The 27,960-nt window shown below is 35.9% G+C and overlaps 3 protein-coding genes across 10 annotated transcripts; 1 reads left to right on the forward strand and 2 right to left on the reverse strand.

The window, feature by feature from the left end:
- Positions 1–2,000: 2,000 nt before the first annotated feature.
- On the reverse strand, positions 2,001–2,729 carry LOC105789678 (uncharacterized). The gene has a single exon (XM_012617046.2). It carries the CDS (start codon positions 2,727–2,729, stop codon positions 2,001–2,003), a length of 729 nt encoding a protein of 242 aa, XP_012472500.2.
- Positions 2,730–22,278: 19,549 nt separating this feature from the next.
- LOC105788715 (probable NAD(P)H dehydrogenase (quinone) FQR1-like 3) lies at positions 22,279–24,247 on the forward strand. 8 transcript variants are annotated; one of them, XM_052627499.1, is made up of 5 exons: positions 22,279–22,446; positions 22,772–22,911; positions 23,019–23,112; positions 23,195–23,460; positions 23,649–24,247. In XM_052627499.1, exons 2-5 carry the CDS (start codon positions 22,895–22,897, stop codon positions 23,887–23,889), a joined length of 618 nt encoding a protein of 205 aa, XP_052483459.1. In that variant the 5' UTR covers positions 22,279–22,446; positions 22,772–22,894; the 3' UTR covers positions 23,890–24,247. The 8 variants fall into 8 exon arrangements, with proteins under 8 accessions (XP_052483459.1, XP_012471189.1, XP_012471190.1 ...); XM_012615735.2 differs by having other exon boundaries at positions 22,280–22,446; positions 22,772–22,920; XM_012615736.2 differs by having other exon boundaries at positions 22,285–22,446; positions 22,783–22,920.
- LOC105789679 (UDP-glycosyltransferase 71K1) lies at positions 24,109–27,114 on the reverse strand. Its single transcript, XM_052622973.1, is given in 5 exon segments — positions 24,109–24,501; positions 25,921–25,940; positions 26,314–26,528; positions 26,531–26,797; positions 26,800–27,114. Coding segments are annotated over 5 exon segments (981 nt in total). The 5' UTR covers positions 26,957–27,114; the 3' UTR covers positions 24,109–24,179.
- Positions 27,115–27,960: the final 846 nt, after the last annotated feature.

Here is a 27,960-nt window from a genome sequence, read left to right on the forward strand (position 1 = left end):
GGTTCTATCACTAATGCTTTCTTGTTCAGCTGGTATCTTTGACAGAAGATTCAAAGAAATAGTCTAAATTTAGATTATCCTTTCTCAAATGTTTTCAACCCTCAGGTTTGGTCAATTCTAAACAATAATCCTATTTCAAGTCCTCGTATTATTTAAAAACTTTCAGAGTAATATGCAGAACTCCTTCTGCATGAGTATTGTCAGTCCATTAAACGTTATTTCAATGAAAAATGCTTGAAAAAGATTATCAAAATGGACAAAATGAAATTTTATTAAGAGCAAAGCTCTAAACAAACAAATCAATCAAGATAGAAAATTTTACTGAGATACGAGATGAATAAGATGAAAAAGATTATCATAATGGATAATATGGAAATTTGTTGAGAGCAAAGCTCTAAATGAACAAATTAATCAAGATAGCAAATTTTTCTAGAATACAAATGAGAATAAATTAATCAAGATGGCGTATTTTGTCAAAAAAATACAAAAAAAATGAAAATAGGTGCCCTAGATATCGTAGCATGAACTTCTCTGCCCCAAACTTCTTGAGGACCCTTTTGAACTTGACATGTGTTTAGAAGTCCTAAAAGACTTTGTTGATGCCCCAAGATGTAGCATCTCTCCTTCTTATTAACTCGGAGATGATAAGACTACCGTATGCCTCATCTTTGATCAAAAATTTAAACTGCCCATTCTTGGGTTTTCAATTCAAAACCCATTTGGTCTCAAAGCGCCCTTGCGGGTTTTCGCCTTGGCCTCTCCTCCTTTTTCTTTTAGGCAAAGTACTTCTTCACTGAATCCGAATTCACAGGATTGGCCAAGCTTTTTCCATCCATTTCGATTAAAATTAATGCCCCTCCCGAAAAGGCTTTCTTTACTACATAAGGTCCCTCTCAGTTTGACATCCACTTTCCTCTAAAGTCTTTTTGTATGGAAAGGATCTTCTTTAGTACCAAGTCCCCTTCAAGGAAGTCCTTAGGATGAACTTTCTTATTGTAAGCTCGTATCATTCGCTTCTGGTACATTTGACCATGACGGATAGCTTTCAGCCTCTTTCCTTCAATTAAGTTCAGCTAGTCATATCAGGATTGGACCCATTCTGCTTCGTCTAACTTTAGTTCTGATAAAACTCAAAGAGAGGGAATTTCAACCTCAATTGGTAGCATCGCCTCCATTCCGTAAACCAAAGAGAATGGTGTTACCTCGGTAGAAGTCCTGACAGACGTTCGATAAGCATAGAGGGCGAATAGTAACTTCTCGTGCCAATCTGTATAGGTCTCAGTCATTTTCCCCACAATCTTCTTGATATTCTTATTGGCCGCCTCCACCACACCATTCATTTTTGGACGATATGGTGATGAGTTGTGGTGCTTGATCTTGAATTGACTACAGACTTCTGCTATCGTGCTATTGTTCAAGTTCAATGCGTTGTCAGATATAATCCTTTCAGGCATTCCATATCGACATATGATTTCCTTCTTTAGAAACTTGCTGACGATTGCCTTTGTGACATTGGTGTAAGAAGTAGCTTCTACCCACTTAGTAAAGTAGTCAATCACTACAAAAATGAAACGATGTCTGTTTGAAACCTTTGGCGATATCGGTCCAATAACGTCCATGCCCCACATGGAGAAAGGCCATGGAGAAGTCATGACGTGAAGAGGTGAGGGAGGCACATGAATTTTGTCTCCGTAAATCTGGCATTTATGGCACTTCTTAGCATATTTGATGCAGTCTCCTTCCATGGTAGACCAATAATATCTGAATCTCATAATTTGTCTGGCCATTGTGAAACTGTTAGCATGTGTTCCACAAACACCATCATGGACTTCTTCCAAGATTTGCTTGGCCTCCACAGCGTCCACACATCTTAACATCACCTGAACCTTTCCTTTTTTGTACAGGATATCTCCATCTAAGACGTAGTCACTAGCAAGTCTCCTCAACATTCTCTTGTCATTCTTAGTTGCTTGGTTTGGGTATTCGCGATTTTTCACGTATCACAATATGTTCTGATACCAAGGGTTATCGTCTTTTTCCTCTTCCTCGTCAACGTTACAACAGTGGGCTAGAGCATCATAAATGCTCATTTGGATAGGCTTCACATCCTCCTGTTTATTTACTTTGATCATGGAAGCCAATGTAGCCAAAGCGTCGGCCATCTGATTCTCGTCTCGTGGGAGATAACAAAAAGTGATGTCGTCAAACTCCTCAATCAATTCTAAGACTAGCTTTCGATAACTAATCAACTTGGGGTCTCTTGTTTCCCATTCGCCTTTGAGCTGATAAATTACCAATGCCGAATCCCCATATACCTCAAGCACCTTGATTTTGCGTTCCATAACCGCACGGATTCCCATGATACATGCTTCATATTCTGCCATGATATTTGTGTAATCAAAATCTAGTTTACTAGTGAACAGATAATGATCACCGTCTGGAGATACCAAGACTGCCCCAATCCCATTGCCCACAGCATTTGAGGTTCCGTCAAAGTTTAATTTCCAAGCATTGCTTTCTTGTGTGTTTACTTCAACAGTTGCCACATACATTAGATCCTCATTTGGGAAATAGAAGTTTAAAGGCACATAATCATCCAGGGCTCTACTAGCTAGAAAATCTGTTATCGCATTCCCTTTTACAGCCTTTTGATTCACATAGGTTATGTCAAATTCAGATAGTAGAATTTGCCATCGGGCCATCCTTCCATTTAGAGCGGTTGACTCCATCATGTATTTCAGAGGGTCTAACTTTGAGATTAACCAAGTCGTATGGTACAATATGTATTGTCTCAATCTCCGAGTAATCCAAACCAATGCGCAACATAAATTTTCAATTGGTGAATATCTCGTTTCGCATTCAGTGAACTTCTTGCTGAGATAGTAGATCGCTCCTTCTTTTCATCCTGACTCATTATGTTGGCTGAGCACGCACCCCATGGAATTCTCAAATACTGTCAAGTATAGTATCAGTGGCTTGTCAGGGCAAGGTGGCATCAATACTGGGGCGTTGGACAAGTAATGTTTAACTTTTTCGAAAGTTTTCTGGCACTCCTCATCCCATACACCTGGATTGTATTTCCTAAGAAGACGGAAGATGTGGTCACATTTCTCAGTTAACTGTGAAATGAATCGAGTGATGTAATTTAGTCTTCCTAGAAAACCTCAAACTTCCTTTTGAGTACTCGGTGGAGGTAATTCTTGTATGGTTTTAACTTTGTCTGGGTCAATTTCAATTCTCTTTTCGCTGACTAAGAATTCTAGCAACTTTCCTGATCTAGCCCCGAAAGTACACTTGGCTGGGTTAAGTTTTAGCTGGAACTTCCTTAACCTTAGAAACAGTTTTCTCAGAACTTGCACGTGTTCCCCTTCTGTTCTGGACTTTACGATCATGTCATCGACATAGACTTCTATCTCTTTATGCATTATATCATGGAATAATGTTACCATGGCTCTCTGATACATTGCTCCCGCATTTTTTAATCTAAAAGGCATCACTTTGTAGCAAAACGTCCCTCACATCGTTACAAATGTGGTCTTCTCCATGTCTTCAGAATGCATCTTAATTTGGTTGTACCCGGAGAAACCATCCATGAAAGAGAACAGTGAGTATCCGGCCGTGTTGTCCACTAAGGTATCAATATGGGGCAATGGGAAATTGTCTTTGCGACTGGCCTTGTTCAAATCCCGGTAGTCCACACGCATTCGCACATTCCCATCTTTCTTAGGAACAGGGACTATATTGGCTGCCCATTCTGAATACTTGACCACCTGTAAGAAACCAGCATCAAACTGCTTCTTAACTTCTTCTTTTATTTTTAGCAAGACATCAGGCATCATCCTTCGGAGCTTTTGTTGAACTGGTTTACATTCTTCCTTTATAGGCAGTCGGTGTACCACGATATCAGTACTTAACCCGAGCATATCTTGATAGGACCATGCGAAGACATCTTTAAACTCTTGAAGCAACTCAACGAGGTTTTGCCTTGTTTTCTCGGTAATGCCAGCGCCAATCTTTACCTTCCTTCTTTCTTCTAAGCTCACGACTTTCACTGATTCCTTATAGGGTAGGATTTGTTTTTCTTCTTCCTTCATCATTCTTAACAAATCCGGAGATAAAATGTTGTCTTGGTCATCTTCAAAATCCTGAGGATCATCCATACTCATGTCTTGTTCAAATAGGGACCCTGAGTTAGTAACATCGTCGTTCATCTCGTTGATACCTGAAGACTTGTTATTGGGACAAAGGGAGGCCCAAATAAAAAGAATCTAAGAATACTTGTATGCATATTATTATAAATGGAATTAAAAGAATGAAAGAATATTTGCTCAAGGTGAGACTGAATGATTAAGTTTTTATTGAAATGAGATTTTGGACATGTACCTTTTACAAAAGATTCTTATTACCCCCAGGCTTAGGGCAACAAGTGTTCTGAATATTACTCTGAATTAGTTTTAAATTTTACAGGGATCTCTTCTACAGTCCAGTTGTTCAGAACACTTCCAGGTTCGTAAGGGCGAATACCCGATAAATTTCTTTCCATCCTTTCCTCTTCAGATATGGCATTGATGTCCAACCTTCTGGTCCTTCCTTTAGTAATTTCATTCTTTCCTTCGGGGTAGACAATTCCCCCTGAAACAAATGTCTTAGATATATGGGGAAAGGTCATTGGTTCCCATTTGGTTTCCATCCCGCTCAAACGTGCTCTTCTTTTCTCTCGCTTTTTTTTCAATTCCTTCTTCCTTTCTCTTGTGTCAGGCTTATACCCCAAACCAAAACGGTCCTGTTTGTTAACCAAGATCGGTACTTCGACCCATCCCTGGAGGTATTTTCCAAGTCCTCTTCCAGGCAACGCTCCCTTTTATCATAGGTAGCTGCAAACTCATTGTCGTAGCTTTGGATATTTTAGGCGCTGGAATTTTGCTCCCCTCGATGACAAATGTTATGTTTATGAATTCCAATGATCGAAATGAACATTCTATTGTTTCACTATCAGCCTTTATTTATGGCGTGTCATTGGTAACTGATGCAATGATGTCTTCTTCTACACCTATAGTTACTAATCGGCCCTCTATTACCAATTTCAACTTTTGGTGAAGTGACGACGGTGCAGCCCCTGCAGAATGGATCCAAGGCCTCCCCAATAGGCAATTGTAAGATGGTTTGATATCCATTACCAAAAAATCCACCTCGTATGTATTTGGACCAATCGAGAGAGGTATCTCGATTTTTCCCATCACTTTCCTCTCAGTACCAACAAATGCTCTCACTATATTTTGGTATGATTTCATGTGAAAACTGTCCACAGGCAGCCTGTTTAACGTGGACAGGGGTAAAACATTCAGTGCCGATCCATTGTTAATGAGTACCCCTGGTAGTATGTACCCCTTGCAACGGGTAGTGATGCGCAGGGCTTTGGTAGATCCCATACCACCTAGCAGGATCTCATCATCGTTGAATAAGATGAAGTTTTTGGTATTTATATTGTTAACCAGGCGATCCAACTTGTTCACTGAGATATCATTAGCAACATAAGTCTCATTTAGCACTTTTATCAACGCATTACGATGTGTCTCTGAACTTAGAAGTAGCTCGAGCACTGAGATGTGAGCCGGTTGCTTATGCAGTTATTCTACCACGCTGTACTCGCTATGCTTTAGGAATTTTAAAAATTCTCTAGCCTCATTCTCAGTCACTGGTTTGTTAACATGCGATTCAATTCTGGCCATCTCTGCTTCAATTGCTAAGGCTTTTCCTTTTATGGACCCCACTTTTGCATTTGTTGGATCGTAGCATTTTCCACTATGAGTATAGAAGCCTACATCACTACCTTCTTCTGAAGCGTTTACCGGGTTCTCCTCTCCCGGGATTGTCACATTGCATTCATAATTCTAATGAACCCTTTTACTATCCTTGTAAGGAAAGGATGCCGGTTTTTGGATTACGACCCTTGGCGCCATTTGTATTTCAGATCCTGTACTCATTGGCCTCGAAATAATCACCACTGGGTAATTTTGGGCCTTTCCCGTAGGTCCTTCCTCCGAGGCATAGACTTCTCCTTCTTCTAGTCCTTTGATCTCTTCATAAAATTCCACCTCTTTGTTGTTCATCAGATTTTGTACCATGATTCTGAACTCGGCGTATTTTTGGATGTCATGGCCCTTTTCGGCATGAAACTCGCAGTACGTCCTCGTTCCTTCGGGTCTTTCCTTTGAATCTTGTTTGATGAGACATTCCTCTATCATTTGTTTCCAAACCCACTTCAGTGGGGTATTTACCTCCGTAATGTCATCTTTGATTCTCCTTCCCCCATCCTCAATTATTGCATTTATCCCTTTATCAGAAAGATTGGGTAACGGATTCCCTGCCACGTTTGGTACTGATGGGTTGTCACTTTACGATCCCCATCTTAATGAATCTTTCCACAGCCTTCTTAAACGCAGTGCAGTTCTCAATCAAGTGCCCTGGTATCCCCTCATGGTATTCACATTGGGCATTCATGTCATACCATTTAGGGTATGGAGGTTGCATGGGCTCTAGATAATGTAGAGACACTATGTGCGCATCGAATAGCTTCTAATACAGTTCCTTGTACGTTATTGGAATTAAAGTCTCTCTGTGTTGGGCCTTGTGTTGGGCTCTTGCCTTGAGGGGCTCTGATGACTAGTGGCTGCCGTTCTTGGAGGGCCAACAGTAATCGGTTTTGAATAACTCTTGCTATATTGCTTACATTGTTTACCTCACTTTTTTTTTCAGGGCTGGTCTTTTGGAGCTTCCCCCGCGTCTATTTTACCGCTTCTTATTGCATTTTCGATTATTTCACTAGACATTACCATATCCGAAAAGCTCTTAGTAGCACTCCCCAATATGTGGTTGATGAATGGGGCTTTCAAAGTGTTGATAAACAGCATGGTGACCTCTTTTTCCAAAATGGGTAGCTGGACTTGCGTTGCCACTTCTCTCCATCTCTAGGTGTATTGTCTGAAGCTCTCACTAGGCTTTTTTCCATATTCTGTAATGTAATTTGATCGGGTGTTATGTCCGTCACATGACTGTATTGCCTCATGAAAGCTCGCGCCAAGTCTCTCCATGAACTAACTTTAGTACGACTTAGCTGGTTGTACCATTTAGCTGCAGACCTGATCAAACTGTACTGAAAGCAGTGGATTAACAGTTGATTATTGTTGACGTATCCTGTCATTCTTCGACAGAACATAGTTATATGAGCTTTAGGACAACTAGTCCCGTTGTACCTTGTGAACTCCGACATCTTGAACTTAGGTGGGAGCACTAAATCAGGAACCAAACTCAAATCTTTGGCGTCGACTCCATATTGGTAGTTGGTGTTTTCCATGGCTCTAAATTTTTCCTCTAGCCATCTACACCGTTCTTCTAGTTGTTTTGGCAGGTCTGTTTTTGCTTTCTCTATCTCCGCTATGTCATCGAGATCAAGTACCACAGGGTTGGTAGGGTTGTCCCCGGGGTTAGAACCTGAGCCTACTTGAAAATGCATTGGTACCGAAGCACCAGCCAGATATTGAAGTCTAAGGGTAACAGGTACCCTCTGTGGGTACACCTCTGGTTGTGCTTGGATGTTAGTTGGGGTGAAACCTGGAGGATAAGCAGGGTCATCGTGATCCTCCCCAGCATCAACTACAGGGCTTTTTCCTTTATCGTTCCCTCCAGCCAATAACTGTTTTAATTGGTTCATCATAGTGTTCTGGGATTCTTGCATGTCTTGCTGGATTTTATCCAGTCGTTCCTACATCTGATCTTGCATCTCCTTTTGTAATTGTTCCAATCTTTCTAACCTCTGATCCATTTCTTTCGTTTGGCGACGAGTACCGTAGTGATATTTGATTGGTGGATTTTTGTTGGTTTCTAGGGTAACTGTCATAATTTTAATTTATTAGGGTCCTTTTATGAAACTTAATGCATGTAATGTAATGTAATGTAATGTAGATGCATGAATGCAAAAAATGCATTTATTCCAATTCAATTTCATTAGAAGAACTCGATTTAGAAAACAAATTTCTTTACATAAAATAGACTACATATACGGCTTCACATTTATACTCAAAGCCTTAACACTCCTCAAGAGCCGAGCTAACTCTCGACCTCGGCTTGATTCTGATTCATAATTTAAACTCAATACATCAGCCTAAACTACTGGGGTTTGTAGATGATCCGCTACTTCTCGTACTTGAGTCACGGCTTCGCCCATAATGTAATCTCTATCTCTAATATGACTTTGAGAATGATGGTATTGCTCTTGCCATTGCTCATTACTCCTCTCCAGAAGCTCCACTCGCAGCTCAGAATCTTGCAACGCATCTTCGAGCTCTCCTATCCTTCCCTTTAGTTCTTCAATCTTACTTAAACTTGTTCTCAATTCGATTAGAGAGTTGCGACTACGATGTAGGTGAAGCGACTTTTCTAACTCTGTTACCCGAGCTTTTAACCTTGCTTCTTCATTCTGACATTCTAGCAAACTTCTCTCCAAAGCGCTCTCTCGAGCTCGGGCGTCATGAAATTTCTTCTCCCACTGATCAGCATTGGTTATTTCTTCTTTGATCTCCTGCCGCCATTGTTCCGATGTTTTTCCCAGATCCGCAGTTCTTATCGACAAACGTAACTTCTTATAATCCGTTTTTAGACTATCTAAATCTTCTTCAGCTTGTTCTTCCCTTTTCTTAATTTTTCAGCTTCCAGCTTGTGAATATCGACATCTAATCCCAAACGCATCTTTTCCTCTTCTAATTGCTCAATTTTCTTACCCAGCTCGGAACTTCTCCTTTCAAAGTCTTGTTTAATGATCTCTAGTTCTGACGGAACCACTTGTAGATGCTCTTCTATCGGTCGAACATCTTCTTGGCTTGATGCGGGGATGTTATCATTGATTCTTCTTCCCCACCACAAATTATACTCGGGAGTTGTCATTGGGTTTACAGCAAGTATCTTCATTCTGTGGGTTTGGTTCCAGGCATTTGATATTTCACGAACCTTCTTCTTGTAATTATCTTCTTTGAATGAAAATTCACACCGAGCCAACCCTTGTGTCGTCGGTATGAACTATCTAGATCTGTACGGGCTCAAGACTAACAAAGGGGCGTATCCAACGGCTCCCCAAATTTCGAGTAAAGGAACCCAATCGAACTCTCCACACTGATACAAAATTTCATTAGGGATCATCTATGGGGCTCTCTACTCGACATCCTCCTTTTGAAGGTTTTGGAGAATCACCAACCATTTCTCCTCCGTGATATCGTTTCGTCTTGGTATAGCCACTAGTTCCTTTAATGGGGAGTAGTTTTCTGAGAAAACCCGATAGGAGACCTTCTCTACTTTTCAAAAGTGACTATGAAACCATACCAATAACAGTTGCGCGCATCTGACGAACCTTCCTTCACCCGCTCTTCGACACGCATTTAGAGATCTGAAGGTTTCAGTCAAAATTGTTGGGGCTGGTGTGACCCTCCTGTCAACCCTATCAAACAAATCTGAAACTGCTTCGTCCAAATGCCCTAACACCTTGGGGAAAATGACCAAACCATAAATACTCAAAGGGAAAATATCGACCCTTTTTCTCACATCCGGATGTGCCAAGATCAGATCTCGCAAATTTTTCCAAGGCATGCACTTGTTGTCTCTCTTTTGCCTAATCCTGGCTGCAACCCATTGCTCACTCATCCCTGTAATACTCATTAATTTCTTCAAGAATGTCGGGACATATGCTGCTCTCGAATAGGCCCTATCGACTTGGATCCTCGGACATCGTAGCAAGGTCGTATAATCTTCTATCATGGGTACCAAATCTACTTTCCCAAACGTGAAACAACTGTAGGCGGGATTTCAATACTGCACGAGGGCTCGAAACAAGTGTTTGTCTACCTTTACGTCGAGTAGATAAGGCAAATCACCATAGTTACTGTAGAAGAGCTGTCTGATCTCATCACCCCACTGATCATAAATTTCCTTCAATTCTTGTAGGTTGTTTTGAGTTACGCTGATTCGAGTGAAGTCCCATAGCTCTGACACGTATCCTTCCATGACGCTATCACCCTTTTCTTGCTGAACTTTTTCGGACCAAACTCGGACGGCCGCATTATCTTCTACTTTACCAAGAAACTCCCTTTCCATGTTGAGCTCTCTATTTAAATACTGAACACGAATCAACACCTTTTTTATGATGAGAATGTCATACAATCACAATCAAGGCAAAAGCAAAGCAAATCAGTATAACAATAAACTAAAATTCAAAAGTATACAAGAAATAATAATTAAAGCTACCATTTAGGAAACTACTAGGGTTCAAGGTGGTTCGATCTAGGGTAGGCTCCTAGGGCTCATTACATGCGGTTCGGCTTTAAAGAAAAAGTACCCGAACCAGCAGATTCCTCGATCCTCACCCATTATAGGCTCATACGGACCGAGTTCGGTTCAGGGGAATACATTTCCCTATGGCTGCACGGAGATGAAAATCTCACGAAGACATAGGTACGGATGTATCCCGAAAGCGATCCGCTATCCTGCATGGAGGTGAAAACCTCACGAAGGAGTAGCTTCTCACTCCTACTCAAAAGGGTGTGACCAGCGGTCATGCAATGCAATGTGCAGAGATATATAAAAAAATAAAATAAAGAATACGATGAAAAATATAACTCAAAATAAAAGAGCTGCAATGAGAGGATCGTAAATTTAAATCGAATTTTTAACTTTCGACAAAATGACAAAAAATAATCAACACGTGGCTTGACTCTCTTATTTGGTCCCCAGTGGAGTCGCCAAGCTGTTGACACCATTTTTTTTGCTAAAACGGGGTCGACTTGGATTTTGAAAATAAAAAAAATGAACATGGGAGTCGCCACCAATCCTTTTTTGATAAGGTGTGATTGGTTCACCTTGAAAAGTGGTTGTTTTTAATAAACGATTTGATTTTATTAAAACAACGAATTTGGTCTACGAAATTTAGAAGAACGGGTTCGGGAGTCGATTACGTACAAGGAAGGATTAGCACCCTCGTACCGCCCAAAATTGGTACCTAGTTGATTACTTAATGTCTTGGTGTCGAAAATTAAAAAACTCGAAAAAAATTTAAAAATACGATCCCTCTTTATATTGTGTTATTTTAAAATTACTCGAATAAATCAAATGGAAAATGCCTCCTTATCTCGAAGTAACAAGATGTCACATCCAGTAAGTTAGGACACAACACCTCGTATTTTGAGAGTAAGATTGCCTTTCACTTTTTATTTAAACCTTATTCGTTTTAATTTTAAAAGGATATTCGATTATTTAGGATCAACGTAAAAAAAATCGAAGCCCAGTAAGTTAGGGCACGATTTCTCAAATTTTCTAAATACGGAATATTGCCTTTATTTTTAAATTTTTATGTGTTTGGAAATTTAAAAGGATATTTTGCTATTTAGGTTTAACGAGAAAATCGGGACCCAGTAAGTTAAGGTACAATTTCTCGAATTTCCAAAATGCAAAATATTGCCTTATTTGAAATTTGTTTCGAATTTGGGTAAAAGAATAGCGAAATGTAAAAAACAAATACACGTTTAATTCATTAGTCTTTAGAGAAATCGTTTAATACGTAAATGGAATTATACGTGGCTAAATACAATAGTACGACATACATTTGAAATAGCCATGACATAATGTACATAATAAAATGTAACATGCATAACAGTGTCACTCATGAATCACAAGGTTAACAAACACAAACAATAATAAGAATAATGTTAACGATAACACAAGTAATAATAATAACTATATGAGTAACATGCCCAACAACAACAATAATAATAAACTACAATAAAGAAGATATAAAGGAATCCAACGTTAAAAAATTGAAGATTAGCAAGTAATTAGATAATGAAATGATAGTAATGACAATGACATATATAAAATACACAAACTAATACATATAAAATAACAATAAATAAAATAAATAATGATGTAAGTTTGATTAAAAATTAAAAAATAATTAAATACAAAATATTAATTGAATTATTTAATAAAACTATTTTTTTAAATATATATATAAATAGAAGTAATAAAAAACAATAAATAGGCAAGATAAAAAAGGAAATAATAAAACAAGTCGGGGACCGAATTGAAGTCAGGCCAAAAATCGGAGTTTAAATTGTAAATAAATGAAATAGGTTGCTAGGGGACTGAAATAAATTGCGCTGAGGACATGGGGGACCGATTATGCAATATCCCTGTCCCTTATGCGCATTGCTTTCCGCAAGACCAGATTGGAACAGGCGCAAAATTATGTGTCAAAAATAGAAAATAATAAAAAGGTCAGATTGCACCTCAGCGCCAGATGGAGGGATCGAATGCGCAAATTACCCATTAGGGCAAAGAGGTGCAGGTCACCCCCTTCAAACGGCGCCGTTTTGCTTAGTGCATTTAAGCAAAATTTCCATTCTAGCCTTTGTCCTCTTTTTTTCTTTTCTTAGTTTCAAAGCCTTTCCCCCTTTTCTTTCAAGCACCCGACCCTTGGGTTTCTTATCCCCTGAGCGCCACCGCCACAGCCATAAAGACCGGTGGCCGACGATGAAGGAGAGACCCCCCGGCGGCATGGTCACGGCCAACTCCGGTGAGTTTCTCTTCCCCTTATTTTTGCTTTTGATTTTTTTATTATAGTTATTTAAAATAGATTTGCAAAAGAAGGAAAAATAAAATAAAAATAAAATAAGATAACAAATAAATAAATAAATAAGGAAAAACGAAGAGGAAATAACAAGGATTCCACCTTTTTAAAATTTCTATTCGGCTTTTGATTTCTGATGTGAGTAAAAAAATACCAAGATTAGATCCAGGTTTTTATAGACTTATACAACTATTAATAAATTTTTTATCTGCCTATATTTGTCATTACTGTTGGCATGCTCCTGTTATTGCATTTAATTTGCAGAAGTTTCAAGGCCAACGGTGGTGGCAGAGGCATGCGTGAGGAGGCTGGCGGCTAGGGGTGTCAGACGCGTGGGAAAGCTAGGGTTTCCTGCTGCAATTTTTTAATTTGGTTGGGCTTTAGGTGTAGGTGTTTATTTTTTACTGGGCCAGCAAATTTGGGCTTCTACAATATACATATATTCATTAATTATAAAATATGTGTTAAAAATATAAGTAGGTAGTTAAACATTTTGAAAATAAATAAAAATAAATAGATACGTATATATATATATATATATATATATATATATATATAATAGAACATTCATTAGAAAAAAATAAATATGTATACATGTACACATAAAATATATAAAAATAATTAAATAATATTTACATTATCAATTTTAATTATAAAAATATGTGTATATATATTATAAAATGAATGCGTGCATAAATATAGAAATGATAATAATAAATAATAACAAGAATGATAATAATAATAATAATAATAATAATAATAATAATAATAATAATATTAACAATAATATAATAAATAAATAATGGTATAACATAATTATGATAATAACACTAAAAAATAATTAAATAATAAAATAGCTAAAAAAAAGACTAAATTGAACTTAAAAACGAAAAAATGGGGTAGATTCGCAATAAATTAAAAGACAGGACTAACTTGAATGCGCTAACAACAACGGAGGGCTAAAAGGGAAATTAATCCTGCCCTGCAAAATGCTGCGCAGTGACGGACCAAATTGAAACAAAAATGAAATATGCGGCTAAATTTTAAAAAGAACAAAATGGGTTTGATTGTAGTGCGTCGCAAAAAGAAGTGGCTAATTGAGAAAATTTCCCCTTTATGCCAGAACGCGCGGACCTGACCCCCCTCAAACGGCACCGTTTTGCTAACGTGATTTAAAACAGTTTTTCCTTAAAAAAAACATGCTTGCTGCAGTAAGAAGAAAAAAATTAAAAAAATAAGAACTCTCTGCTAGGGTTTTTCAACCCCAGCTCTTAAATGTCGTCGTTCTCAGGCGAGCCGATCCCCAGCGCTCCGTCAAGCTCCGATCTGAGCGAGGCGGACGGAGTTTCGACGGCGAATCCTCGAAGGTATTACCCCTCTCCTCTTTTATATTATTATTTTACAAAATAAGAAAAAATCGACAAGAATAGAAAAAAAAATAGAAAACGCGATTCACCTTTAAACTTTGATTCTTTTTCTCTCTTATTTTTAGTATCTGTCCCCTATTTGAACTCTCTGTGTTGCAAAAATAATAGCTTTCTTTTTTATTGATTTTCGGCTCTCGTATACAATACATCCATGGCTTTTTTATAGCCGAATCGAACCATGTAAAGAAGAAACTAATTTCTTTTTATTTGATTTGTGAATCTTTGATTTTGTTTCTTTTTTTTTTTGTGTGTTTATTTGCTGTGCAGGTGAAGATCCGGGGCTGTGGTGCTTGGAGGGCATGGTTGCGGCGGCTGAAGATTAGAAACCCTAGGGTTTCTGATGATTTTGGGCCATCGCAATTTGGGCCTTTGTTTTATTCTGGGTTTGGGTCATATAGGCCTGTTTGTAATTTGGATTTGGTTTTGTAAAAAAAAAAAGAATTGTTTATTAGGGGCCGGGTAAAATTTAGGTATTACAGTAGTCATTAATTCTTTTTGGTTAAATTTAACTATAGTCATGTATCATATCTACAATTGTAGATTTAGGCTATATTCTCTAACGGGTCATTCTAAGTCTTTATATTTTTTAATTTTAAAATTTACGTCTTAATGCAAATAATAGTAATTACTTCATTAATTAAATTTTAGTTAGTAATATGAGTAATATGTGGATCTTCTTGCCTTTAATTTTGTATTAATATTACATTTTCATATATTAGTTCTAAAATTTACATCTTTTATTAGTATTTCATTTCCATGTATAACCTTTATTAACATTTCGTTTTCATCTATTAGTTTTAATTTATTGGAATAAAACTTACTATTTTTATGTGAAAATAATGTATACAACATATTTTTGGAAAAGATTCATCTAACAAAAAGAGAGATTTGGAAGAAAAAAAAGATGAGCTTTTTAAAAATAATTTGAAGAAAATTGAATGAAACTTTAGGTCTCCATTAAAATTTGAATAAATAAGTTTACTTCAACAAATTAAGTACATTAAACATAAATTATATACATCTTATTTTTAAAATAAAATAAAAATTATATACACAAGCTCAGAAAATGATTATATATGTAAGAACTATGTCATGTGGGCATTAGATCATGTAGCTAAATTGAGTTTTTTTTTAATTAAAAAGGGCTGAATGATAAAATCTTTTAAAAGATTATGGATGGTGAATAAATTTTTGAAAAGTCAGGGATGAATAATCGAAAATTTAAAATTTTATGATGAGAAATGAAATATTAATAAAGATTGAGGGTGATAAATACAATTTTCAAAGGTTGTGGATGAAAATGAAACATTGATAAAAGGTTGTGGATAACTAGTGAATTTTAATAATTTATCTTTGATTTACTAAAAAAAAAAAACAGAGATTGTGATTCATTAGAAAAGAGAAGACACATGAGGAAGAAAGTAGTGCTGGAAAAAGTGATTTGTGAAAGAAAATTTAGAAGGAAGTGGGCTATGGATGACATTTTTGTACATATTATCGGTTATTGATTCTAACATCATTACGTTAATTAAATATTAACTAAAGTTCTCAATTAATCCATCTTCTAACAAAAGTAGAAGGAGAGAATGAAGTTTTCTATATTATTTTCGATGCCTTCTTTAGGCTTCTTCTTTCTTTATTTATAAGTAAATTCTAAAACTCTAATTAATTTCTTTTAAATCCCACAGTTTTTTTCTAAGGATCCTGTCTCTTCATAAACATGGTTACTTCCACGTTGTAATGTCTTGTCATATCATTAATTTTTCCAAAAAAGATAATTTTATTATTTATATAACCAAAAATATTATTTTTATTTTTAATGTATAATGTTATATGGGCATTGTCATATGACTTGTAACAATTGATACAAGTTATATTGTGATGTCATCTAGCTATTGGTGAATTGTAATTGAGTAGAAAAAGTGGATGATTTTGATAGTTGGACCTCTCAAATAGTGAAGTGATGGTGTTTGTAAGTTATATTACTATTTGCTACTATTATTATGTATTATGCATTACTATTTTACAATGATTAATCTTTGTATTAAGAAATATACTATTAATATTTGCTCATCCAATTAATCCTTTTATTTTTCAAAACATTTACAATTTTAAAACATGAATTTTCGGGACTTGGAAATTTATATAATTTAAAGGCTTATGGGTGCAAAAGTCCAATTTTTTTAAAAAATTGTACTTAAGCCCTACTTTTATAAAAAAATTAAAATTAATAAAAGCTATAAATATTATAAAATTTTAATAAAATTCAAATATTAAAATTTATTAAAATATGAAAAATATAAAATTTTATAAAAATCATAAAAATTTTAAAATATATAGAAATATAAACTTTTATAAAAATTTATAAAGTCGTAAGAAAATTATACAAAATGTAAAGAAATATAAATTTCATAAAAAATTATAAAATTATCGTACCAAAGGAAGCATTTTATAATTTTTCTATAACATTATTGATTTTAATTTTTATCATCTTTTACCATATGTCACGTTTGTGTTGTAACACATGATAACTTTAATTGAAAAAAAACTACTGGTTGTTACTTTTTTATGATTTTTATAAAAATTTAATTTTTAATAAAATTTTAATTTTAATAAAATTTAATCATTTTATAATATTTTTTATCTTTTATAATTTTTTCTAACTTTTAATAAGAGCAAGGGCTTAATTGTTTTTTCAAAATTTTGAAATTTTTTGATGCATTTTGAAAGCTCAAATACTCAATTGAGTGGAAAAAAACCAATAGTTTAATTAATTTTTTAATGAATTTTTAGAGTTGAAGTGCTCAATTTATTGCAAAAAGAAATATTGAATTATTTTTAAAAAGTTTAAGGACTAATTTAACTTCTAAAATTAATGTTACAATAATGATGACGTTTATAAATGTATTAAAAAAATTTCATTTTCTCTAATTTCTCTATTAAACAGTTTCGAGGAGGATTATAATTTTAAAATAAAATATAATTAAAAATCTTTAAGTGTTTCTTCCTTTAGACATTGCCCATTTGATTATATGTAATCAAACAGGTAAAAAATTGCAGTTAAAAAAACACACACAGAACCACTCTAACCCTCTCACGATTACAACTTTGGGTGAGTTTGGATGAGCGGTGTGTTTACTTGCGGTTAGTGTAAAAACAGCAGTGGCGGTGAGATTAGATACTGTAGTGATACTGTAGCATGAGATAAAAAGTAAGCTAAACGCACCGCATCGCACCCAATCTTTCATCCAAACCCACCCTTTGTTCCCCTCCACTGCTCTCCATTTCTTTTATTATGTTTTCACGATGGCTTCACTCAGTCCAAAAAGATTTTTAGGGTTTTGTTTGACCTGCAATTTATAAAAAAAAATTGAAAATCGTAGCTTGATATGTCATTACCACTGCGATCAAAACTCCTTATTCTCTCTCTTCCAGGTTCAATTTATGGATCGATATTGTTTTGCTAATGATTTATAGCATATTTCAATAACGGTGGAGGAACAATTCTTTTTGAAAGCGGTTAGGAAAGAATGCCTGTGGGAGAATTTGCCCAAACGGCTTCAAGCCATTTATAACTTCCAAGAAGAATGGCACAAGTGTCACGGGCCAAAGTGCAAAGCCCGTGACCGTTGCACAAGATGCGCCCCATGGAGGTCTATCAATTAGATGAGGAACATTTAGCCCACGAGAGCTGGCCCGATTCAGAGAACTATTGGAGAAGCCTGTCAAATTGAAGCCTGGTTGGCCCGATAATGAAGACATGGCAACTTAGGCTAATATGGTAACTAATCTTAGAAGATAGAGAGAATCATATCTTGTAAAGATTAGATTAGATTTGATATGACATATCTTGTAAATCCCTAAAATAAAGGGATATGGTTAATCTCGCCCGTCGATGTAAATGTATCTTGACTGTCAGTTTTGGGGGAGCTCAACTATAAATAGAGAGCCTCCCCCTTATTTGTACTCATTCCATTGTATGTTAAATTCTTAAGAGTAATAGAATTCTGAGAGCATTTACTCAAACACCTTATGTGTATTCTTTTCTGTGGCTTTCTATTGTTCTTTGGTTTAGCTTCTTTTGGCATAAATCGCTTTCGCTCTTCAATTGGTGCCTTGGAGGAGTTCTTAAAGAATCCTCACTTGAGTAAAGGCTGACTTAAAAGAGTTTGGACGAACGGATCTTCTAAGGCCGCACGGAGCGCGAGACAAAAACTCTAGACCCATGACAATTGGTATCAGAGCTTTTAGTTTGAAGGCACTGTTGGGATGTCGAAAGAAGTTTTTGGTCAGAGTGAGCTAATAGAGACCCGAGGAAGGACCAGAAAAGCGAGTCGATTAAGGGACTTATTGTCAGCTTTGCAGGATCGAGTCGTCACTCTCGAGGAGTCCATGGAAGACGTCAAGGAGAGGATCGGCGATGTCGATAATAGACACAATGATGGGTTGCGAACATTGTAAGAGGAGCTCAAGGAATTTGTGTGGGATATTATCAGTTCCTCAGAGAATAAACTGGTTGGAAAGGACGATGCTCTCGAGGCTATGGTGACAGCTTTGAAGGAGGAGATCAATGAGCTTAAGGGGGAGCTCAAGATTTTCAACGCTGCCATAGGGAATGGAATGTAGGCTTCAAAGTCGAAGCCACAAGCAATGGATGTGCCCAAGCCAAAGGCGTTTAAAGGGCCAATGTCTGCAAGTGAAGTGGACAACTTTTTTTGGGCCATAGAGCAATACTTCCGTACGATGAACATCGAGGATGATGTCACAAAGGTAAACATTGTTGCTATGTATTTCACTGACGTTGCTTTATTATGGTGGCGACGTAGGTCCACTGATGTGAGACGTGGTGGAACCGAGATTGGGACTTGGAAAGAGTTTCAAAATAAATTTAAAGCACAGTTTTACCCCGAGTATACCGATGATGAAGCTCGAGCAAAGTTGCGACGGCTAACGTAAGGAGGCACGATTAGGGAGTATGTGCGGGAATTCAGTGAACTCATGCTCCAAATCTCTAATTTGAGCGAGAATGAAGCATTTTTCTCCTTTACAGATGGGCTGAAATCATGAGCGAAGCAAGAATTGAAACGTCGAGGAGTTCAGGAACTTACCAATGCCATGATGGTAGCGGAGTCCATCGTGGAACTTGCTCCGAGAATGGACAGGTTTGAATTTTCCAAGCCCAACAAGAGGGGCAATACTGGGTACTATGAGGAGGATGAAGAGGGACAAAGCTATGATGGCAACGGTAGTAGCATCGATGGTGATGATAGGAAACCACGAAATAGGAAGTGGAGACCTAATAGCCCGAAAGAAAAAAGGTGAAACATATTGAGGGAAAGCCATCGAGGGTCAATTCGATGGTGCTCATTCCTAAGAAGAGGAATGGTAAAGAAGGGTTGATGTTTGTAGACATCAACATTGCGGGTCAGAAGCGGAGTGCTCTTATTGATACGGGAGCATCGAACTTTTTCATATCGGAAAAGGCTGTAAGGAAGCTTGGTCTGTCGATTAAGAAATCGAATAAGAAGATCAAGACAGTAAATTCCGAGGAAGCCCCAACTGTGAGAGTAGTTCAGGGTGTAGAGCTACAAATCTGTAAATGGAAGGGCAAGGAAGACTTTGAGGTAATCCAATTAGATGATTACGATTATGTACTTGGCTTAAACTTCCTTGACAGGATTCAGACAGTTCTGTATCCATGGGCCGATCAAATTTATATTATCACCGGTCTGTTAACAAAGATTGTTGTGCCGGTGCATCGAGATATGAAAGTGGGGGCAAAGGTGTTGTCGTCAATCCAACTAGTCGAGGATGTTTCGTATGAGAGGAACATTGACTCGATAGAACGGGTAGTTACGAAAGCTCCTTCAGAAGTGTTAGTGGCGCAAGAGTTCGATATGAAGCCTATAGATTCGACTATGGGGCCGACACCTTTGGGAAAGGTGGGTTGTGCATCAGGCTTCAAGAAAAAGAGAGCGATACGAAAATAGTCGGGACAAGTAAATGTTGCGAGTAAGGTACATTGTGAACACGTTGATAGTGTTTTGAATTCTGACTTGTTGGCTTGGCAAGGTCGTAGGGGCCCTTTCAAAGTTCGTGAGCAAGGAGGCCAAGGGACTGTGGGCAATACGAAGCCAAGATGTGAGAATCGAGATGATTCAAGAGAGAATAAGTCAAAGTTGAGGCAAGTAAGAGCGGAGACTTCTTACCAACAAGATGTACCAACGAGTGCAACGGTTCAAGCGAAGACGCGACGGAAGCTGAGGTAAAGGTTCCGAAAGAATGAACAACCTGATCGCAAGGCAAGTCAGGAAGAAGCCAAGGCAACGAGAGGGTTCAAAGGCGAATCAAGTCAGTGCCATTTAGAAGTCGCAACGAGGGCGTTGCGGAAATGGGTGGGGTAGAATGTCACGGGCCAAAGTGCAAAGCCCGTGACCGTTACACAAGATGCGCCCCATGGAGGTCTATCGATTAGATGGGGAACATTTAGCCCACGAGAGCTAGCCCGATTCAGAGAACTATTGGAGAAGTCTGTCAAATTGAAGCCTGGTTGGCCCGATAGTGAATACATTGAAACTTAGGCTAATATGGTAACTAATCTTAGAAGACAGAGGGAATCATATCTTGTAAAGAGATATGGTTAATCTCGTCCGTCGATGTAAATGTATCTTGACTGTCAGTTTTGGGGGAGCTCAACTATAAATAGAGAGCCTCCCCCTCATTTGTACTCATTCAATTGTATGTTGAATTCTTAAGAGTAATAGAATTCTGAGAGCATTTACTCAAACACCTTATGTGCATTCTTTTCTGTGGCTTTCTATTGTTTTTTGGTTTAGCTTCTTTTGGCATAAATTGCTTCTGCTCTTCAATTGGTGCCTTGGAGGAGTTCTTAAGGAATCCTCACTTGAGTAAAGGTTGACTTAGGCGAGTTTGGACGAACGGATCGCCTAAGGCCGCACGGATCACGAAACGAGAACTCTAGTCCCATGACACAAGAGGTTAGTTTTGACTTTGCCGCTTACTCTTTGTCTTTTACCTTTTAAAGTGCAGTTGTAAGGATCATTTAGTTTGTATCTTTGAAAAACTTCATTGTTTTTCTAAGAGAGAAATATAGGATAAAATTTAGCAAACGAGGAAATACTCATTTCATGCTTGTAATATTATAGATGGAAGTTAACCTTACGGTGAGCGAATTTGGGAAAGAGCTTTTAAAACTAATTAGAAGTAAAAAGAACTATATTAGTATGATGGTCAGGGTCAATGATAGAATTTAACCTAAAAGATTTTATTAAGTTATTGATTTCATATTCTCCCAACTAAATAAAAGAATCTTCAAATTCTATAAACTAATATATATATATATATATATATATATCATTGTCAATAGTGTTAACTAATATAAAAAGCCACAAATATTAGGAGGAAATTAACAAATTCGAATGTAGGTTTTATCTTGTTGATTGATTTAATTCGATTGATTTGATTCTAACCATTAATATATATATATATATATATATATATATATATATATATAGCTTCTTCACAATGACTGATTTCCTTCTTGTTTAACAGCTAATCACATACTTTTATCATAATTATTTTATCTATTTATAACTAAAGAGATGTACTACTTAGATTGTCTTATTATTTCATTATATAATTCATCAACTCTTCTTTTTGTGTATACTTTTTATTTCATTAATTGGGGAAAATTAAAAGAAAAAAAACTTTAGGATATTAATTTAGTTGAGAGAATATAGAATAACTTAATAACATATTTTATTTAATTGTAAATTTACTAATGGCTAAATTTATTTGTCCCTCATTTGTAACGATTGTTAGGAGCTTAACAGTGAACGATTAACTTGTAACTTTCAAATAGTTTAGTGATCAATTTATAATTTTTAAAATTGAATGATCAAAATATAAAGTTATCATAACAAATAATATTTGTATAATGGTTATGTTCTTAAAAATAAGAATTAAATATAGTTTAAAATATTTAACTAAAATTTCATATTTATTTTAAATAAAATAATAAAATTGAATCCTGATTGGCCGTGTTGATTGTATCACCCATGTGATGGGATCTACTCACAATGATTTCTTGTAAACAAAAACCATTTATATACGTGTTTTAAAAGATAAAATAATTTGTACTAACCTTATCTATAAAATGTTTTATATTTCAGTACTACATCATATTTCTCTCACCACAGCTCTTCTAATCAATCTTTCTTCCTTTCAACACCTAACATACATGTTTCATTACTCAAAAGCCATCTTTATCTCTTTCTCATGTGACTCTGAAGCCTGACAACTTTGTTCTTTCTTTCCTTCAACATACCCATGGTAAAGTTTTCTCAACTTCTTCTCAATCATTCATTTCCATCTACTTGCCTTTCTGTTTCAATTCTTCATGACTTTGGAATTTCTTGCATAAATTACTATGAAGACAATAATGCTGATGTAAATATATGTACGTATATAGTTCTGGAATCACTTTAAGCAAGCTGATTGATGGCTTATAATCATAATAAAAAAAAACCCTATTCTTCTGGTTGGTTTATGGATACAAATTACAGGTTTGAACTTTGAAGAGTAAGTTGTGCGTGGATTGGGGTAATCTGTAATAATCTCAAGTCTTGATGATAATTTTCAATTTTATAATGTCAAGGACTTTCACAGCTTTTAAAGGGGAATCATTTAGTTTTGGTCAAATCCTATGGAGTGAGTTAAATATTGGATTCATCACACAGACATAAGCAATTGGTTCAAATATCAGAGCTCAATTGCAGCTATGGCAGCAACAAAGTTGTATGTAGTGTGAGTGTTGATCCTTCATCAACCCATTTGCATTACCTCAAATTTGCTATAGCTTTCCCCTATTTTCTCCGGTCCTTGAATTATATAACCTTGGATAGGTATTACTCGTTGTACCGTCATGTCGAGATCATGGCAAGGGAGGTGCAAAGGGGGGCTAATTCAGTTCAAGATGTTGAGGCAACACTTTGGCAGGTAATTACCAGAAGAGAAATAGGATGTCTTGAATTAAAATGACCTTTTTGGTCTTACTTAGGCGACTGGTTGGATTCAACAGGTACCTGAGACGCTATCCAATACAATACTGCAAAAGATGAACGCACCAGCTAAAGCAGCTGATGTACCAGAGATTAGGCCAGAACAGCTTTTGGAAGCTGATGGTTTTCTCTTCGGGTTTCCTTCTCGTTTCGGTGTGATGGCAGCTCAGTTTAAGGCCTTCTTTGATGCTACTAACGACCTGTGGGAACACCAAGCACTTGCTGGCAAGCCTGCTGGTATCTTCTGGAGTACTGGTTTCCATGGGGGAGGACAGGAGCTCACTGCGTAAGTTCCTTCGCAGTTTACATATTCCCACAGCTCTATCTGTTCTTATCTATAAACATGGAAAGACCTGTTGGAAGATCTATTATGTTTGTGTTTAATTATATTTATATCCATTATTTGGCTTCAAATCAGTGCTTGTGCTAACGAATCTTATGTTTTCTTTTCTCTTTGTTTTACCTGATATGCAGATTAACTGCTATAACACAGTTAGCACATCATGGTATGATATTTGTGCCTCTTGGATACACTTTTGGCAGTGGCATGTTTGAGATGAATCAGGTAAAAGGTGGCTCCTCTTATGGTGCTGGCACTTATGCAGCCGATGGATCCCGTGAACCCACTGAGCTAGAGCTCCAACAGGCCTTTTACCAAGGTAAATATGTTGCGGAAATAACCAAGAAACTCAAGAACAAGCCCCTCGCATCATAAAACACCACTTCAAGCTGCAGTAAAAGGTCCTACCACTTCAAGCTGAGGGATATCAATCACCGAAGTGTCCAGCGACTAACAGAAGGACAACATAATTATACTTTATGTTTGGATTGAAAGAAAGTGATAAAGAAAAGCAAGGGAAACAAAGAAAACTTCTTCCATTATTGTTTGGTTACAAGGGAAAATGGAGCAGTGATACCATCTCAGTTGTACTGCATATATATCATTATAATCTCAAATGTAGTGAAATAAATTAATAGTACAATGACAACAGCTATGATTCCATATCAGTTGTTGCCTATCATGTCCTCTATCAGTTTTCCAATAGAATTGAATGAAGATCCACCTTCCATAACACTCTTCCTTGCAATCTCTGACATTTCCTTCACTTTCTTTCTCACTTCACTTCCACCATCCATTACCATCCCCACAGCTTTCTCTATCTCATCTATCATCACCACTTCATCACTGTCTTTCCTATAGTTCAACCTCGTCTCCACTGCTAACCCTAATTCCTTCACCATCTTGAATGCATTGAGCTGTTGTTCAGCATACAGAGGCCAAGGTCCGCGTGTTTTTGCGCCATATGGACTATTTGTGCTGCGGGTACTTCCACATTGTCACCCCCTTTCAATTTAGTACTTAGACTCTTCATTTCGTGTTTTAGTTTGGCCCCGCGGTTTTTGCGTTTATTTCAATTTGGTCCTGAACGAAATGATGCGCTAAAGGTTGGGGATATTCTCCCAATCAGCCCCTCGCTCTTTCAGCGCGTTTTATTTTGGTCCTTGGGGGCCCCTTTTCTGTTTATTTGCACTTTAGACCCCATGTTTTGTTTCTAAATTCAATTTAGTCGATTTGTTTTGTTATTTTAGTTATTTTACTAATAATATTAATAAATTTGATACTATCATGATTATTATTATTATTTGTATTACTGTTGTTATATGTTATTTATATTAACTTATTTAAATATCAAAGATATTTGTCTTTATATTGATATTACTATATTTATATTATATTGATATTATTTATATCCTTCTTATTTTTCAAACTTTGTTACATATGTGTAATGAATATATCTTTATACATAGTTTTTTTTTATAACTCGTATATATACATACATACATATTTATCTTTGGTTTTATACTTCTAAAATACATATGTACATACATACATTTTCATAATATATATATGTACACTTAGATATTTTTATAACTTATTTTATATATACATAGAAACTCATATATACATATTTTTATTTATTTTGTAATTTATACATATCTATATATATGTACATATTTTTTATTTTCATGAATATATATACATACTTATATTTTTATATTTTATAATTTTTATATACATATATATACATACATATATATCTTTTTACATTTTTATAATTTTATTCATCTTCTTTATTTATTTATTTATTTACGTTTTCATTATCATTTTGGAAGAATGTTTTAATTTTGTTCGCTTATATACTTGTTATTTTGTATGTTATTGATTTGTCCTTTTATTTATCTTATCTTGTTGCTATTGCTCGTATTATTTTTTTATACCATCGTATTTAATATTGCTTTGCACGCATATTAACCTCGTGTTTCATTTCTACTATTTCAAGTTAGATTAATTTATCTCGACGCATAAGTTTCGACTTTCAAATAAGCAAGATTTTATGTTTAGATTTGAGAGAATTGAGCCCTAACGCGTTGGGTTCCAATTTTTTTGGATCTAAATAATCGAAAACGCTTTTAATCAAAAAAACATAAATAAAAAGCTCATCATCGGGAATTCAACACATTGTGTCCTAACGTATTGGATATGACACGTTATTTTCTCGAGATGAGGATTTTCTTAAATAATAAATAAAGGCAATATTCAATGTTTCGTATTTTGAGAAATTGTGCCCTAATGTATTGGGTCACAATTTTTATACGACTTAAACAATTGAATATTCTTTTAAATTTTATTGTGCGAGCTCTTAGATAAGCTCATTTTCGAAGAGGCGAAATATTGTGCCCTAACTCATTAGGTGTGACATTTTCCTTTTCGAAATGAGAAAATCTTAATGAATATCTCGTTCCATATAAGTTTTAAAATATAGGGTCGTATTCTAAATCTCTTTAAAGTTTTTAATTTTCGACATTAAGACATTAACTAATCAACTAGGTACCAATTTTTGGGCGTTACGAGGGTGTTAATCCTTCCTCGTACGTAACCGACTCCTAAACCCGTTTTTCTAAATTTCGTGAACCAAAATCGTTGTTTTAATAAAATTAAATCGTTTATTAAAAACAACTACTTTTTAAGGTGATCCTATCACACCTTATCAAAAAGGATTGGTGACGACTCCCGTTTTCATTTTCGTTTTCAAAACCCAAGTCGACCATGTTTTTATCAAAAAAAAATGGTGTCAACAATATTGATTATGATACCTTTGGCATCCTTGAACCTTTCAGCAACTTTGACATATGTAGTGTAACCTCCATCCTTGCAAAATGCAGCTGATGGAAGAGCACGTGTGGGGACAGGATTGACAAATCCTGGGATCAAATGTTCAGGATCTGAACGTTCAAATTCGGAGCTCTTCAGGGTATGTCGGGTTGGTAGATGCCACATGAGACCGAACGAGGGTATAGATAAGAAGGAAGACCAAAATCAGTTGCAATATCAATCATGGGTGAACAAAAGAGATCAAGAACTAATCCTGCAACTCGGGTTTCACCCAAGCTACATCTCATTGAAACAATGTCCCTCACAGCATTTCTAACAGGAGGGATGTAGCACTGTACGAATACATCAAGGAAACTTTCGATTGACTTCTTAGGATCTAATGAGGGAAGATCAACCTGAGGGAGTTCAATGAGTTGGATTCCATCAGGCTGCAATGCAGTGAGCGATTGGTGTATGCATCCAAAGAAGCACTTGGAAACCACTTCATGGAAAGAATAGTAACCCGAATTCGATAATGGCGACAGAGCAGGCGCTTCGGGAATTCAACAGTTGAGGCCAAGTGCCCCGTTGCTGGCGCTGGAACGAATATGAGCTCTACTTTCTTCATCTCTTGACTCTTAGCTTTGCTGGATCCTTGTTTCTTACTCTTATGTTGTGTTTGAGAGTTGAGACATTTATATTTATGACTATAATGTCAAGACAACAAAAGGAAAGCAAAACCGAGTTGTACTCTCTTTGCTTTTGCATTTTCCTATTTATGAAATTATTCCACCAAACAGGCTTTTAACATGGGACGTATTAGTTCAATTCGTATGATTATAATTATAATTATTTGGAATCATGCTTAAATTTATATTTAACAAAAAAAAGAGTACGAGATATTATATTTAACAATAAAATAAATATAAAAAGTTTGGAATGGAGAAAAGATTAATTATTCCGATGACAAAAAAATCAAATTCAATAAAAGATGACTATGGCTAAAAAGCAATTATCAACTAATCATAAATCATACTCCAATAAAATAATTGAGCATCAATAATCATTACTTAAATGAAAATATATAGAAAATAAAAATTCATCATAAATGGCGATATGATTTAAACTTCATTCACAACAAAATCAAAATTTAAAATTAAAATCAATTAAAACTAAAAGCAAACATGCAAAATATTTCAACTCAAAATAAATCAAGATTAAATTCAAAGTGGATATCAGAACCAAAAATAAAAACTACAACCAAAATTAAAAAAAAAAAACTTAAATCAGATTAACTAAATATCAATTTCGTTTCAACATTATATTTTTTGGAAATGAATAAAGTTGTATTCATTAATCCAAACCATTACAGACATTAAGAGTGAGTTTGGATGAGCGGTGCGTTTACCTGCGGTTAGTGTAAAAACAGCGGTGGCGGTGAGATTAGATATTGTAGTGATACTATAGCGTGAGACAAAAAGTAAGATAAATGACCCATCCAAAATAGGCATCTTTTCCATTAAAAATTCTCCATTTCCATTCTGTAATCCACTTTTGGCCAAGGAATGTGCAGATCCATTATCTATCTTCATCATAATTATCACTTTGGGTTATTCACATTCAACATTTCCC

This window comes from Gossypium raimondii, chromosome 2, assembly GCF_025698545.1.
Source record: "Gossypium raimondii isolate GPD5lz chromosome 2, ASM2569854v1, whole genome shotgun sequence".
Classification (NCBI taxonomy): domain Eukaryota; kingdom Viridiplantae; phylum Streptophyta; class Magnoliopsida; order Malvales; family Malvaceae; genus Gossypium; species Gossypium raimondii.

Bases quoted from the DNA above. Each gene is read 5' to 3' on its own strand.
- LOC105789678 (XM_012617046.2), bottom strand. From the start codon at position 2,729: ATGGAGTCAACCGCTCTAAATGGAAGGATGGCCCGATGGCAAATTCTA.
- LOC105788715 (XM_012615735.2), top strand. From the start codon at position 22,895: ATGGCAGCAACAAAGTTGTATGTAGT. The intron at 23,113-23,194 runs GTAATTACCAGA...TGGATTCAACAG, and splicing joins TTGAGGCAACACTTTGGCAG to GTACCTGAGACGCTATCCAA. The intron at 23,461-23,648 runs GTAAGTTCCTTC...CCTGATATGCAG, and splicing joins GGAGGACAGGAGCTCACTGC to ATTAACTGCTATAACACAGT.